Source organism: Syngnathus floridae, chromosome 4 (genome assembly GCF_059516105.1).
Source record: "Syngnathus floridae isolate MCC-2025c chromosome 4, RoL_Sflo_1.0, whole genome shotgun sequence".
Lineage (NCBI taxonomy): Eukaryota > Metazoa > Chordata > Actinopteri > Syngnathiformes > Syngnathidae > Syngnathus > Syngnathus floridae.
The window spans coordinates 10,950,642-10,963,605 of NC_142416.1; the positions used below are offsets into that span (position 1 = coordinate 10,950,642).

Sequence of the window (12,964 nt, forward strand, 5' to 3'; positions counted from 1 at the left end):
AGATTGCATGCAGAACCCTTTTTTTTTTCTATTGTGTTATGATTGTTTTTTTAGTGGTGAGTTTCTCTCAGGCTGGCTTTATTTGATCTAAATTCACTTCAGTGCCATTATCAGATACAATCCAGTGAGAACAAACGTAGCTTCAGAGAAAATGATAAACACAATCAATGCTTGGTGAGGTATTGATTCAAGTGGAGTGTCTATTTTGAGGTGATGCATTGTGTTTTCTACAGTCTATATTTATGCCTCCTGCATTGTCTTCTAGCATTACCATCATCTTCAACTCACGCATTATTTTAGCTGAGAGAGCCAAAACATTCAAATTCAGCATCCATGTTAAACGTCAATACATTGTTTATTTCATGGGTGCAATACAGCATGTTTATTATTGTTTCTTTTAGTGTGCTCTATATCATGCTGAGAGCTCTTTCAAAATAGTTTGCTACTCTCTAATAAGACTAATGCACAGGCTCTCCTTAACGTTGTGGCTGGTGAGCATACAAGCAATCATTGTCGCAGAGGACAAACAAAGTCAGCAATGCATGAAGGTGTCAACGTGAGAGAGAATAACCTCTGATAGCGAAATCGCAAGCTGGACAAAGACACGCTTAGTAGCAACCCCCCACACCGGCAGCCACCCTTGGTGCCAGTCCTCGGAGGGGGAGAACAGCTGCTGGGATAGTGGGCGAGCTGTCAGCCGGTCAAGGGGAGTGCTGCTCCACTAATCCCCAAGGGGAAGGGAGGGAGGGACAACAATGGGATCCGACCAAGCCATTTTCATTCAGCTCCCTCCTCCCTGTCCTTCTCTGTTGGTAATGTCATTGCAGAGGAACAGCTGGATGGTCCACCCAGCGCATACTACATGCAGCCTGTAGTAAAACGCTAAAAGCATTGTTGTTCATGCTGACGTCTTAGGGCGCCTACAAACTGCTGTGCATTGCTGATCAGTTCATAACACACAATGAATTCCTTCAGTGCTCAAGCAGTTGCCTGACTAAATAAGAACATAAGGGCGATAGACAGATGCAAATGTTGACCTTATGTTCAAGCAGCAGGTGAATGGCAACAAGCATTTCGTTTGCATAAATCACACATTTGCCTGGCTGCAAATGTGGTGCCATTGGAGCATTAGCTGCCCTCAGATTCTTGTTTACATGCCCCTATTTCAACATGCACAGCTCAGTCCTGTTCTCACAGGACTTTTTATGGTGGTCTCTCTCCTTAGAGCATATACTTTTAAGCGTCATCATTGATTAATTGATAAACTATTAATTCATTCAGAAGCTTTTTTTGACAGGCATAATGTTTTGTTCCCATAGAGCTATAGTTGTTGTTTGTAAGACATGATAGTTTTGCTAATACTTAAAGCATAATTTACTTAGCTGGACTATACATTTAAACATTTTATGAGTATAGTAATTGTAATATCTCTGTATGTAATGCATCGTATGTATGCCAAATTTATAAAGAACTCTACCTACCCACAGTGACACAACGTACAAAACGTGCAATACCTCAAAAACACACACCAGATAATCAGTTATGATTGATGCTGCCAGTTATTTATTTAACAATATGTTTGTCATTTTTAATGTGCTATGCTCCACATGCATGTCATTGTACACAATAAGTAAGTTTAATTTTTACACATGCACACACACGCACGCACGCACGCACACACACACACACACACACACACACACACACACACACACACACACACACACACACACACACACACACACACACTGTGTACATTGCTTTTCCATTGGCTTGCATTAAGTATGAACAAAATATTACACGAGTCTGTTAAGATAGTGCAAATTAAGTCACTACATATGAACTTAATTCTGATACTCTCTGGAAACCAAAGGCATTTCAAGCATGTAGTCCTTTGTCCCTTTGAGGTCAGACTTTACTGTAATACACCGCCCATTCCTTTTTTTCCACATTATGGGTGTGTCCATTTGCAAAACCATTTGCTGCTCCACTGCCTTCTTGATGCAGTATGTCATTGTTTTGGCCATTTACTTGCTCTTTTCTCAGTGCAAGAGCTGGTTTGCAAGTGTGCCAGTTGCACAAAGCTTTATTCATGTCATCCTGGACCCTTATACCCAAGAGCTTGTCTTCCTCGTTCCTTCTCTTATCATCATCTTCATCGTCGCTGTCATTCTTGCTGGAGTGATGATGCAAGTTGCGCATCTCTCCACTAATATTTTCAAAGTACTGATAGATGCAAACCTTGGCAAAGCTCTTGGCATGCTCTTTACAGGTCTCATCAAACATCTTACGCTCAATGTCGATATAATGAGACCAGTATTTGGTTTTTAGGAAAGCAGCCTGAGTAAAGCAAGGTCGAATAGCACGAATAAGGAATGCCGTGAAGGTCATCGTGAGTAAAAACATCCAGCCGCAAGCCTGTGGGAAACACACTTGCATTAGTCAAAGGTTGAGTCTTCACGTTATCCAAAGTATGTAAAGAGTTGTCATCCAGTTGGCATCTTAATGCTTCTGATAATGAGGATGATTCATAACTGCTCATGATAGAATCATCATCTTATGCAGACCCATTAAAATGTGTTTCTATCTTTCTTTTAAAACCATAACATTCCCTTCAGGGCATCAAAGCACAAAAAACAAGAAAAACAGAGTGGGTGTTTTGGATAGATGCAAAGAGGCCGCCTCAGTTACATGAATAATAAAATGGAGGCTTGTCTTGAAAGAACTTAACTTCGATTTTTATAACAAATTATCTGAAACAAGATTTTTTTTTAGTTATCATATAAACTTAATGAAAATGTTTCCAACTTTGGGCCAACCACCTTGTAACATTATCTTGGATGGCCAATATCAGCTCATGATGTTAAAAAATAAAATGTATAAATATATAAAGTAAATTAATAATAAAAGGAAATAAAAATTTAAAAAGTAAATAAATAAAATAAAAGGATAATATGCGGAAAAATAATATTTAAGGCAGTAATAGTTTGTCTTACAAGAGACCCCTAAGATAAAGAAAAAAATGAGCCTTCATGTTATCAGCATTCATAAAATTATGAAGAAAAGAAAAAAAAAGATCCGCACACCTGTGATATGCACTTGATGTATCGGGATGCCGCTACTCTCACTTCTTGATACTCAAACAAGTCTTTACATGGAATCTTTGCCAGCAGTTTTATCCTCTCTGCCTCGGACATCCCCTTGATGAAACTAAAATTCCCAAACTTGTCGATATCCAAATTAATGCTGAAAGCACAGAGGAAGCTCTTGCCATCCATGAGAGTCACTGACACCCAAACGACGGGCGCTATCAGAGATCTCTGTGCGATTGAACAGAACATGTAACGAAGGATTGACGGGTCTTTCGTTCTCTCTCCTGTAGGTCGTCTCCATTCTTCTGCTAGCACAGACACATTATTGTTCAATACAAATCCTAATAAGAAAAACCAAAGAGGTGGGATGATTAGAAGCCCGATCCCATAGCTGTAGTTGTATTCCGGAATACACGGGCAGCTGAACTCGAAGGCAGAGTACATTTGTGCACTGGCTAGAGCCATGATACCACAGATACCATTCATAAAGGATTCCTGGTTGGATTGAAGGAACTGGAACATCATACGCAATTTATCCATCTTTGCGTGTATATCGAGGCCTCAGCTCCAAATTGATACAATCTGTGAAATTAGAATGTAAACAGTTCTCTTAAAAATGGGTGATACAAGTTTATTGTAATTATAAATGTCAGTGATCCATTCTTTTTTGTTGATAATTGTCTAAAATCTGTTACAGTTGAGTTGAAATTGAACAGTAAAAATTGAGCAGACACAGCCTACAGTTATATTCAGCCTTAAGCGCTATTAAGCAATGATAAAATCATCAACACTTGATGGGGTTTGCCCTGGAAAGCCTCGCCCTGTGTTTTTCAGGCTCAATGTGAGACAGACTACGGAAAATAGGCTTTAAGTGGATCCATTTTGAGCACAAAATGAACGCAAATAGCAGCACTTACTTGCTTTAAAGTTGGAAGAGATGGAAATCGCACACATTTAATTGCCCATTTGAAGTCATTTGCAATCCTTTTGGTCTGTTTACACGTTGTGTCTCAGACTGATGGAACAGTGCTTCTCAAACCTTCTGTGGGATTGTTCAGTCCACCACATTGTTGGTCATTCGGTCCCGCCCCTCGCAAGCACCTGGGCTGATGGTGACGTCACAAAAGATTCTCCTTCACCACATATTGTATGACTTCAAAAAAAGACAATATTTCTCATCACACACTTAGACGGCAACTTGAGAGTTTAATTATTTGTTCTTATGTTGTTAATGGTAGTCTATTGTGTATCTGTCAAGGATTCAGAGCAACTGAGACATGCAAAAATGTTCACAAAGCATTCAAATGTCTGTGGCTTTGTTTGAAAAAATGTGGTCGATGGCCAAGAGAGAAAGATTATTTACACAGAATAGACAAGGCTTAGCTTCCTGCAAATACAAATAAGCACTGTTTGAAATTGTCCAAAAATACATTGCACAAAAGCAGTCTTAGGATTTCAAATCAACAGTCAAATAGAACGCAAAGGGGGGACTTTTACATTCCCACGTCCTTTTTGGATCATGTCTTGCCCTGTGGCCTTGCGCGTAATCTTTCAGATCAGTTATTTACACTTTGAGATCTGCTCATTGATATGTCGGCTCACTGTATATGCGGTAGATCACTTTACACTAAGATGTTGCTGTGTTTTTTTTTGTACATCTTAAACAGGAAAGAGTCACAGGAAATACGTCTTAACAAAGTTCAATCTAAAATAGCATGCAAGTTCCGAGGCTGCTTAAGTTAAGTCTTGTTACCTACATCAAAACTATTTCGACAGTATTACTAGAACGGTGTGAGATGAGGAAATGCGCTTTGGAGGTGCACATACTTTAAGATTTACATCAGATTTAGTAAGTCAGATTTTTCCTCTCTCTTCCTTTGAGTCACTGCTTGCTGTGGAAATATGACATCTTCTCATCTCCATGTAGCCTGACTAATTTGGTAGTTTTATATTAGCCCTGTGTTTGACATTTTGCCCAAAGTCAGAATAAGCTGTACAGAAAATAGACTGACTTAAGTAAATGGTGCACTTTGTGAAGAATAAGTAAAAACGGTATCATGTGTGATTTGCAAGGAGGGCCGGACATGCAAAGAAAGCGACTTCTGTTTGTGGTTACATTTGGCCTACTCGAGTATCCAAGAAACAACCCCAAGGAGCAAGACAATTTCATCTGCCAATTTATGACAAGATGACAAGCAAAAGAGAACTGTGGATATTCATTTTGTAGATGACAATGAGGTCTTTGTCTTGTTGACCCCGCCTCATTTGTGCATCTCTGAGTGTGCACTTTTGAACAAGCAGGTTGCTGACCTGCTTCCAGAGCAGGATGTCTGGGGTCAAATTAAACCGAGTGGAGAATAAAATTCAAAATAAGTGCCACTGGCCGTCTCCTGATGCAGATGATGACATGCATGGAGCCTATTCGAAAAGTCAACTCTGCTAACTTTTGTGACACCTTTCTTTGACCTATTTCAAATACATTTAACGTCACTTTTCATTAAGGATGATGTTGCAAAATGGCAAGTATTGATCTCTTCTGTACTTTGTGGACTTCACTTACAAAAAATTTGCTTACAAAAATGAATGATTGTTTTTTTAGTTAAGTCACAGATTTTCCCCAAGTTTTATTGTTGTTTTATAATCATTACAAGTAGAAATGTTGGTATTTTTGTGCAGGAGGCCCTGATGATATTTTTCATAGATGCGATTGTCAACAGGTGTTCTGCTGGCTTTTAGTGGTCCGTAGTGGTACTACAGGTGGTCCGCGAAATTGGAAATGGAAAATAATGGTAACATTTGTAAAAATAAAATTGATTATTTAGATTTTATTCATTTTCAAGCTAATTTTGTGAATAATTTAGCCATCCAAATTAAGTCAAATGTAGCCGAGATTCCCAAAATTGACATACGGAGGCAAATAAACAGCCTGTATAGGTCTATCCTTCTTTGGTACAAAATAAAATATTCCGCCCAAGTAGTGGTCTATGAGTTACTTCTTGTTTATAATGGGGGACCCTTAGCCAAAACCAGTTGAAAACCCCTGATGTATATACAATGCTCTGCCATGTGGACCGTCCCTGCCGCATCGGGTCTTTTCAAAACTGTGAATCTCTTCCACCCTCTTGTGGTGAATTGGTGCACCTACAAAAACAAGCATACATTTAAGTATGCGATGCCAAGAAATGCAGATACTACTGTACTTGATTCATGCACCAAACTGTATCAACAATAATAATCGTTTCACATAGGTAGATATTGAATGCAGCACAACACAGATGATTGGTTTTATTTACAAGACATTCAATAATTACTCCCAATAGCTAAGGAAGTCACTATGTTCAGTCATGTCCTCAAAGCTGGAGGCTCCCCAGAGAGCAGATTTCGGCTGCAGTTCAAAGTCCGGCTTTCCATCCTTATCTTTGAAGCTGACTTTCCAAGACGGACTTGAGACCATGTTGACAGACGCTGTTGCAAAGATAATACAGTCAGATGATTGCATTAAATCTTCTGTTCCATATATTTTTCACAATTAAAACATTTGTTTATGCTTCATGACAGAAAAAAAAAATGGTTTAAGCAAACTGCACCTTTCGATAGTGGCAAGCAGGTGGATTCACAGCAGGCACACACGCTGTCATTGCCATGCAACTCTTTCCATCTGAACAACAGAGATGATTTCACTAACCAAGAGCGCTTTTATAACTGATAATCTAGTTTGTCACAGTTGACTCACTTTTTGGTTGCTCGATGATAATTGCAAGCCTTTAAACTTGACGTTGGTGTTGGATCACTCATGGAGAATTCACAATGCAGATAGAGTTGCTGAAAATACATTTTTTAAAGCGTTTAGTGCAACAGATATATCCCACGTTATCTAGTTTGTAGTGCATTGCACTGAGCATACCGATGATGAAGAAACAGCCATGTCTTTGAAAATGAAGGCACTCACTGAGAATTTTTGAATATTTAAGGGGCCCTTGAGAAACGCAGACTGTTTTGTCACCATACTATCAATCATACAACTGAAAAAATGGAAATAATTAGTGATGAACTGTGACATATTGCTTTTGACTGAGTTAAATTTCTTACCCTTGGTTGTCAATAACTGTATATTTTGGTTCAGAGTAAGGATCTTGAAGAGGAGTCATAAAACACTTGCTGATGTAAAGCCTCTGGTCCGAAGAAGCGTCGTCTGCTCGTTTCACCACAAAGTACATTGGTTGCCCCAGGATAAACGTTTTATCACCAACAACTTCATTTCCTGAAGCTGATAATTCAAGAAGGGTGAATTGGTAAAGAATCGTGTAAATTACAAATTTACCACTTATTTATCTTGTATTATGAATGCAGTTTTTAAGTTAAGTCAATGTATCAATGCAAAGTGACAAAACTAGTGGTTGCACAATCATTTGAAAAGGAATAACTAATTTCTAGCAATATGTAAAAAATGTCTTGAAGCAATGTAAACATTTGTCATACCAGATAATCTTGGCAACATGGAATACTTTTTGAAAAATCATACCATCTTGTGGAGTGATGACGTAAGCATGTTTTGACCGCAGTGGTTTGTAAACCGTGCCCCTTCTCAATTTGATAAAGATACCAGGATTGAATGAGTGAAAATGCCTGCAACAGGAAAAAAATATTCCACTTTAATGGAATGTTTTAAATAGTAGATTAGCGTGTTGTAATGACGCTAGGAGTGTCAGACTCATTTTTGTCGTGAGCCACTTTCTAGTTACTACTTCCCTCAGAGGGTCGTTATGACGGTGAAACCAAATCATTTCATCACATTATTACATAATACACAAGAAATTGAAAGATTATTAGTTTTGAAATTAGAAGTCAAGGATCGATTCTTCAATTATTTTTCAAAGGGTGACGAAAGCTCAATGATAATCAACATTGGAGTTTGCAAAGTAATTTTTTTTAAAAGCATAGTTTCATTAATTTCACTGACCCTTCTTGAATACCGCAGTATTTTCAAAGGCCAAATTGCCAGGTCCAAATATTTGTTTGATATTCATAGCTCTAGCTCTCAGTTTTAAGATTGCTGAAAAACAATGCAATAATCCCAATTAGCATTATGTATGGAAAATATTAAGTGTTTTTACCTTGGGTATTTGCACTGCAAGAGGACATCAAATGGCATCTCTCGAACAACTGGAGTAGTTGGCTTGTAGTGAAGTACAATACTAATGAACAAATGGTCATCAGTACTCTAGGACACAGACATTTTTACAAGATGTGGGTTTGCCAAATGGCAAAACAATGCAATAAAATAAAATAAACTTGACATAATCCAACCTCTCTCTTGAATCCACAGTCAGTATTCAGAAGGTACAGAAGAAAATAATGTTCCGAAGTGCCTTCGTTTACAGGACACTTGCCAAGTTTCAAGTCTTTGAATGCATCTCTTGTTGAGAAAAGCTCCTTGCTTACTTTCACGTACATGCGGTCAATGTGGCACAAGACCTCAACAAGCTTAGATTTGGCTGCTCCACCAATTGAGGCAACAGTGGGAGGTGGTGCAAGCAGCATTTCCTTGACCGAGTCCGGGAGAGGTCTAACACCTTTTTCTGGAATAAATAGCTCTTTTGGATCCTTTGAGAAAGAGACAATTCTATACCATGAAGACATGACAGGTGGTGAGGATTTAGTCTTGGGCAATCTGTCAGGAAACATGGATGATCTGGGTACAAGGCCTGGAGGAACTTGATCCATCTCGCTCTCCAGCTCTGGATACAAACTCTCCCATTCTAATTCTGCATCTTCATATTCTGGCACACTTTCCAGTGGATTAGAGTTGGCAAAGTAAATGAGAAGTAAGAAAATCCACATCGGCATCAACCCCATTTTCTGAGCACCTTAATTCTTCTGCTGCGCTTACCTCTACTGATCAGTTTGTCACCTGGAGTGAATTAGCTAAGAGCGCAATCAATGAGAGGTATTTATGTTTTTCAAAGCCATGTGGGTTGAACAAATTTAAAAATAATTATGATGAAGCATCCTGAATTATTTTTATACAATTTAAGATGTTTGTTTTGTAAAGAGGATTTTATATTTCTATTTTATAATGAGGACGTTGCGTTTCGATGACGTCATACCCGGAAAAATCCAACAGGGTCCTTACGGAAGCCGTGCGCGCTTAAGTGCTTCATTCTCTAACTTGCCATCTGTCAAGTTAATATAATGTTCCACGGGCTTAAGCATATTGCTTTGTATTTGGAGACAACTTTAGACTTTCTGTGATCTGAATCTGGTAAAGGTTGGAGCAGGCGTTTTTGCTAACAAGGCAGCTACTGTGGCTAAGCTAATGTTTTGGTTGTTTTGGTAAACCTTGACGCCTCGACGTCGGTGTGTGTGGGGGTGCGTATTACTAATTTTGTATAATTTCCCGAGTTCGATCAAATGGTAATATATTTGCGCGTGCGATTATCACAGTGTATCTTGCAAGCGCTAAGAAACGGGTAGTTCTAGTTACTTGTTGGGGCCGCCTGATTGTCCCTTGCCATAACTAGCAAAAGCGTGGCGGAGCTTCACCAGCTCCCCGGGAGCCCCGGCCTCAATGCGTGGGATGATGGGCAGCCAGAGTAGTCCTGTCAAGAGTTACGACTACCTCCTTAAATTTCTCTTGGTGGGAGACAGTGACGTCGGGAAGGGAGAAATTTTGGACAGTTTACAGGACGGCTCGGTCGAGTCTCCCTTTGCCTACAGCAGTGGTGAGTTGCTCTTGTGTGTTTGTATTTTAAAATGCATCTAACTGGTTGATATCAAGTGATCTGAATTATGTGACATTTTAGGAATAGATTACAAGACAACTACAATACTGCTGGATGGAAGAAGAGTGAAATTAGAGTTATGGTAAATGCGAGTCGGAGTGATGGCTACCAAATATCTGGAGGGTGAAAAATATCATACTTTATTTGGTTCTCTTTCAGGGATACATCTGGTCAAGGCAGATTTTGCACCATCTTCAGATCTTATTCAAGAGGAGCACAGGTGAGCACTACTGATTATTTGTTGTGTTGCCAATAACTATTAAACACTTGGACACAATTATAACCCTCTGTTAATGGGTAAAAACCCACAATGATTACTAAAATAACTTAAACATTTTATAATAATTGGGCAATCAAAAACATGCGTATTTTGTTGTTGTGGTCCATTGGTTTTGTCCATGTCTTTTTTTTTATTTTAATGAATATTGTGAATCTGTTTGACCACAGAAACAAAACAATATGTCATTTTCACTAGGTGCATTTTGGAGAACTTATTATTTTAATTATCAGTTTTAAAATTGTTTTTAGCAATCAGTGTTTGTCAGAGGAGTACCAACAATTTTGTCCGCATGTGTACCTGTGCTCATCAAGATTTTTATCCTACAGGGCATCCTCCTTGTTTATGACATCACTAATAGCTGGTCATTCGATGGCATTGACCGCTGGATTCGGGAAATTGATGAGGTCAGCATTTTACTCTAAGAAATCCACAACTCAAAAGTTACTCCAAAGAAGTTAAAGAGAAGAGATAATGTGCATGTCCAACTTTTCAGTGATTAAGTACATTTTGCTAAAATTGCTGTTTTGCAACAAGGAGCTCTACAGCTGCAGCTGTAGTAAAATGTAAAATAGAATTGTATTGTATTGCATGTCACAATTTTTACACAGTAAAGGAAAATAAATAAATAAACACTTTCTTTTCAGCATGCCCCTGGTGTGCCCAGGATCTTGGTTGGCAACCGACTTCACTTAGCTTTCAAGCGGCAGGTTCCAACAGAGCAAGCAAGGGCTTATGCCGAGAAAAACAGCATGACTTTCTTTGAGGTCAGCCCTCTGTGCAACTTCAATGTCATCGAGTCTTTCACCGAACTCTCACGCATCGTGCTGATGAGGCACGGGATGGAGAAGTTCTGGAGGCCCAACAGAGGTGAACTCATTGCTTTTGAAAACATATTGTGCAATTAGTTTAAGCATTTAATTGCACACATAACCAGAGACTAAAATTCATACTCACAATTTTACTGCAGTTTTTAGCCTCCAAGATCTGTGCTGCCGTTCCATCGTCTCCTGCACGCCCGTGCACCTTATCGACAAGTTGCCTCTCCCCGTGGCCATTAAATCCCACCTCAAGTCATTCTCTATGGCTAACGGCATGAATGCGGTCATGATGCACGGGCGCTCCTACTCGGTCGCCAACAGTGCCGCCGCGGGGGTCACGAGTGCTGGAAGCAAGGCCAACAGTATCAAGCGCTCCAAGTCCTTCAGGCCCGCACAGAGTTCGCCGAAAACCTCTCCGTCCTCATCGTCCAAGGGCAACTGTAAGATATCGTAGTGAAAGCGTGCACTGAAGCCTGTGTATTTGGGTGTCGCTGCTCCAAGAGGCCTCTCGAGGCCACAGCAATTGGAAATAAGCTACCTAGACAAAAATGTTATGCTACCTTCAACTTACTTTGGCCTGTTCCGGTGGATTTCTATTGTTTTTTTTAATGCACTTGCTGGTGCCATTTTTGGAGGTTGTTTTGTCCCCACTTTTATTAAAGAAGATCGAGTTGAACAAAACATTGAACCGATAGTTAAGTTGTGGATTGTGACTCACCGTCCGACACCACAAAAGAAAGGGGTCTTCAGTTTAGTTTATTTGAATTTTTTTATTTGTTTAGCCTTATATTTAAAATTACATTTTTATTAATTAATGTGTCAGCCATAAGTACTTGTTGGGACCTTAGGGAGACTCGTCTAATTTATTTTATTTTTTTCAAATCTGTGGTTCACGCTTCGTTGCATTTGAAATGTGACTCCTTTCGTTTTTATATCAGGGGAAGGTGCGGTCAATAAACTGTTTGCACAGAGTTGAGCAAAGTTGCCCTCTAAAACCAGCATTGCTCTGTTTCGGTTTTGTAATGTCGTTTTCTCTGTCCTAATCTGCTGCTTCTGTTTCATCCTTTATTGGATGTTTTGTTTTGGCCTTTTAGCCCATTAAGTGAAATTATATTTTACATTAAAAATTTTAGAAATTATGTGGTGCTGATGAGGAAAAGTACAAGCTAAATGTACAGGTTTTTTACTGTGATAGTTTTACTATCATTGTTCTTATCGTAAAATTGTAAATTCTTTTTTTTTTTTGCATTTAGATTTTTTGTAAACATGCTGTGTATTTATGAATGTAAAGATTTCAGTAACCTGCTACCTTTCTGTGGCCATGGAGGACCAGTGGAATGTTTTATCGCTGCCTCAAGTCTTTGCTTATTTGACTTTCTTTCAGCCTCTTTGAAAGTAGGCACATGACAAGCAGTACACGGTTACCGGTGACATTTAGCACCCTTCACTTTGTAACAGTCAAAGAATTGACAAAAGGTGTAAGATGTCAAGTTTACAGCCAAAGCTCAGTAAGAGCACAAAATGCTTCATCACAACTTTTCTACAATCGACTTTGTAATCTGCATAAATGTCGATATATCATTTGAACTCAGTCATGATGTTACCTTCCCAATAATACTTTAATGTGTGGTGATATGATAGGAATTAAAATTGTGCACATTTTCCACTGCTGCCTCTTTTTTTTAATGTATCTCTGCGCTGTACTGACACCAGTGCATTGGACTTAATTGACCAACTCAGCTAAAGCACAATCTGTTGATGTTTTTAACGTAGCTGTGTTGTAAAGACTTGGATGAGAACTAATGATTCCCCTTCTCGTCCGGCTGCATTGAAAACTTAGACTCCCTTGACAAATACAAGGTTAAAAGCTATCTTTGTTTCCCTGTGTATCATTTGCCATGTTCTTTGCACCACCTTTATTCAAACATTTATCAAGGTCATTGTGGGAATATGTTTGCTTTCCTTTGTGTGTTGAGGGGCCAGCGGTGCTGA

The 12,964-nt window shown here is 39.1% G+C and overlaps 3 protein-coding genes and 1 long non-coding RNA gene across 4 annotated transcripts; 2 read left to right on the forward strand and 2 right to left on the reverse strand.

The window, feature by feature from the left end:
* Positions 1–1,562: 1,562 nt before the first annotated feature.
* Positions 1,563–4,124, reverse strand: calhm1b (calcium homeostasis modulator 1b). Its single transcript, XM_088372808.1, has 3 exons — positions 4,010–4,124; positions 3,087–3,674; positions 1,563–2,418 (listed from the first exon to the last, which is right to left on the reverse strand). Exons 2-3 carry the CDS (start codon positions 3,630–3,632, stop codon positions 1,909–1,911), a joined length of 1,056 nt encoding a protein of 351 aa, XP_088228934.1. The 5' UTR covers positions 3,633–3,674; positions 4,010–4,124; the 3' UTR covers positions 1,563–1,908.
* On the forward strand, positions 3,294–7,334 carry LOC148399053 (uncharacterized). The gene is made up of 2 exons (XR_015857882.1): positions 3,294–4,941; positions 5,166–7,334. It is a non-coding gene; the product is annotated as an uncharacterized LOC148399053 (long non-coding RNA).
* Positions 6,379–9,150, reverse strand: zp3c (zona pellucida glycoprotein 3c). The gene is made up of 8 exons (XM_088372807.1): positions 8,400–9,150; positions 8,207–8,313; positions 7,615–7,718; positions 7,182–7,359; positions 6,997–7,114; positions 6,826–6,914; positions 6,680–6,750; positions 6,379–6,557 (listed from the first exon to the last, which is right to left on the reverse strand). The coding sequence occupies exons 1-8, from the start codon at positions 8,946–8,948 to the stop codon at positions 6,400–6,402; spliced, it is 1,374 nt and encodes a 457-aa protein (XP_088228933.1). The 5' UTR covers positions 8,949–9,150; the 3' UTR covers positions 6,379–6,399.
* A 24-nt stretch (positions 9,151–9,174) lies between these two features.
* On the forward strand, positions 9,175–12,843 carry LOC148399055 (ras-related protein Rab-40C-like). Its single transcript, XM_088372809.1, has 7 exons — positions 9,175–9,461; positions 9,614–9,814; positions 9,896–9,956; positions 10,034–10,094; positions 10,481–10,558; positions 10,799–11,021; positions 11,122–12,843. Exons 2-7 carry the CDS (start codon positions 9,661–9,663, stop codon positions 11,424–11,426), a joined length of 882 nt encoding a protein of 293 aa, XP_088228935.1. The 5' UTR covers positions 9,175–9,461; positions 9,614–9,660; the 3' UTR covers positions 11,427–12,843.
* Positions 12,844–12,964: the final 121 nt, after the last annotated feature.

Bases quoted from the DNA above. Each gene is read 5' to 3' on its own strand.
- calhm1b (XM_088372808.1), bottom strand. From the start codon at position 3,632: ATGGATAAATTGCGTATGATGTTCCAGTTCCTTCAATCCAACCAGGAA. The intron at 2,419-3,086 runs GTGTGCGGATCT...TGTTTCCCACAG, and splicing joins ACATCAAGTGCATATCACAG to GCTTGCGGCTGGATGTTTTT.
- zp3c (XM_088372807.1), bottom strand. From the start codon at position 8,948: ATGGGGTTGATGCCGATGTGGATTTTCTTACTTCTCATTTACTTTGCC. The intron at 7,360-7,614 runs GTATGATTTTTC...TTGAATTATCAG, and splicing joins CGTCATCACTCCACAAGATG to CTTCAGGAAATGAAGTTGTT. The intron at 6,558-6,679 runs GTGCAGTTTGCT...TCTTTGCAACAG, and splicing joins CTGCTTGCCACTATCGAAAG to CGTCTGTCAACATGGTCTCA.
- LOC148399055 (XM_088372809.1), top strand. From the start codon at position 9,661: ATGCGTGGGATGATGGGCAGCCAGAGTAGTCCTGTCAAGAGTTACGAC. The intron at 9,815-9,895 runs GTGAGTTGCTCT...GTGACATTTTAG, and splicing joins TCCCTTTGCCTACAGCAGTG to GAATAGATTACAAGACAACT. The intron at 10,095-10,480 runs GTGAGCACTACT...TTTATCCTACAG, and splicing joins CTTATTCAAGAGGAGCACAG to GGCATCCTCCTTGTTTATGA.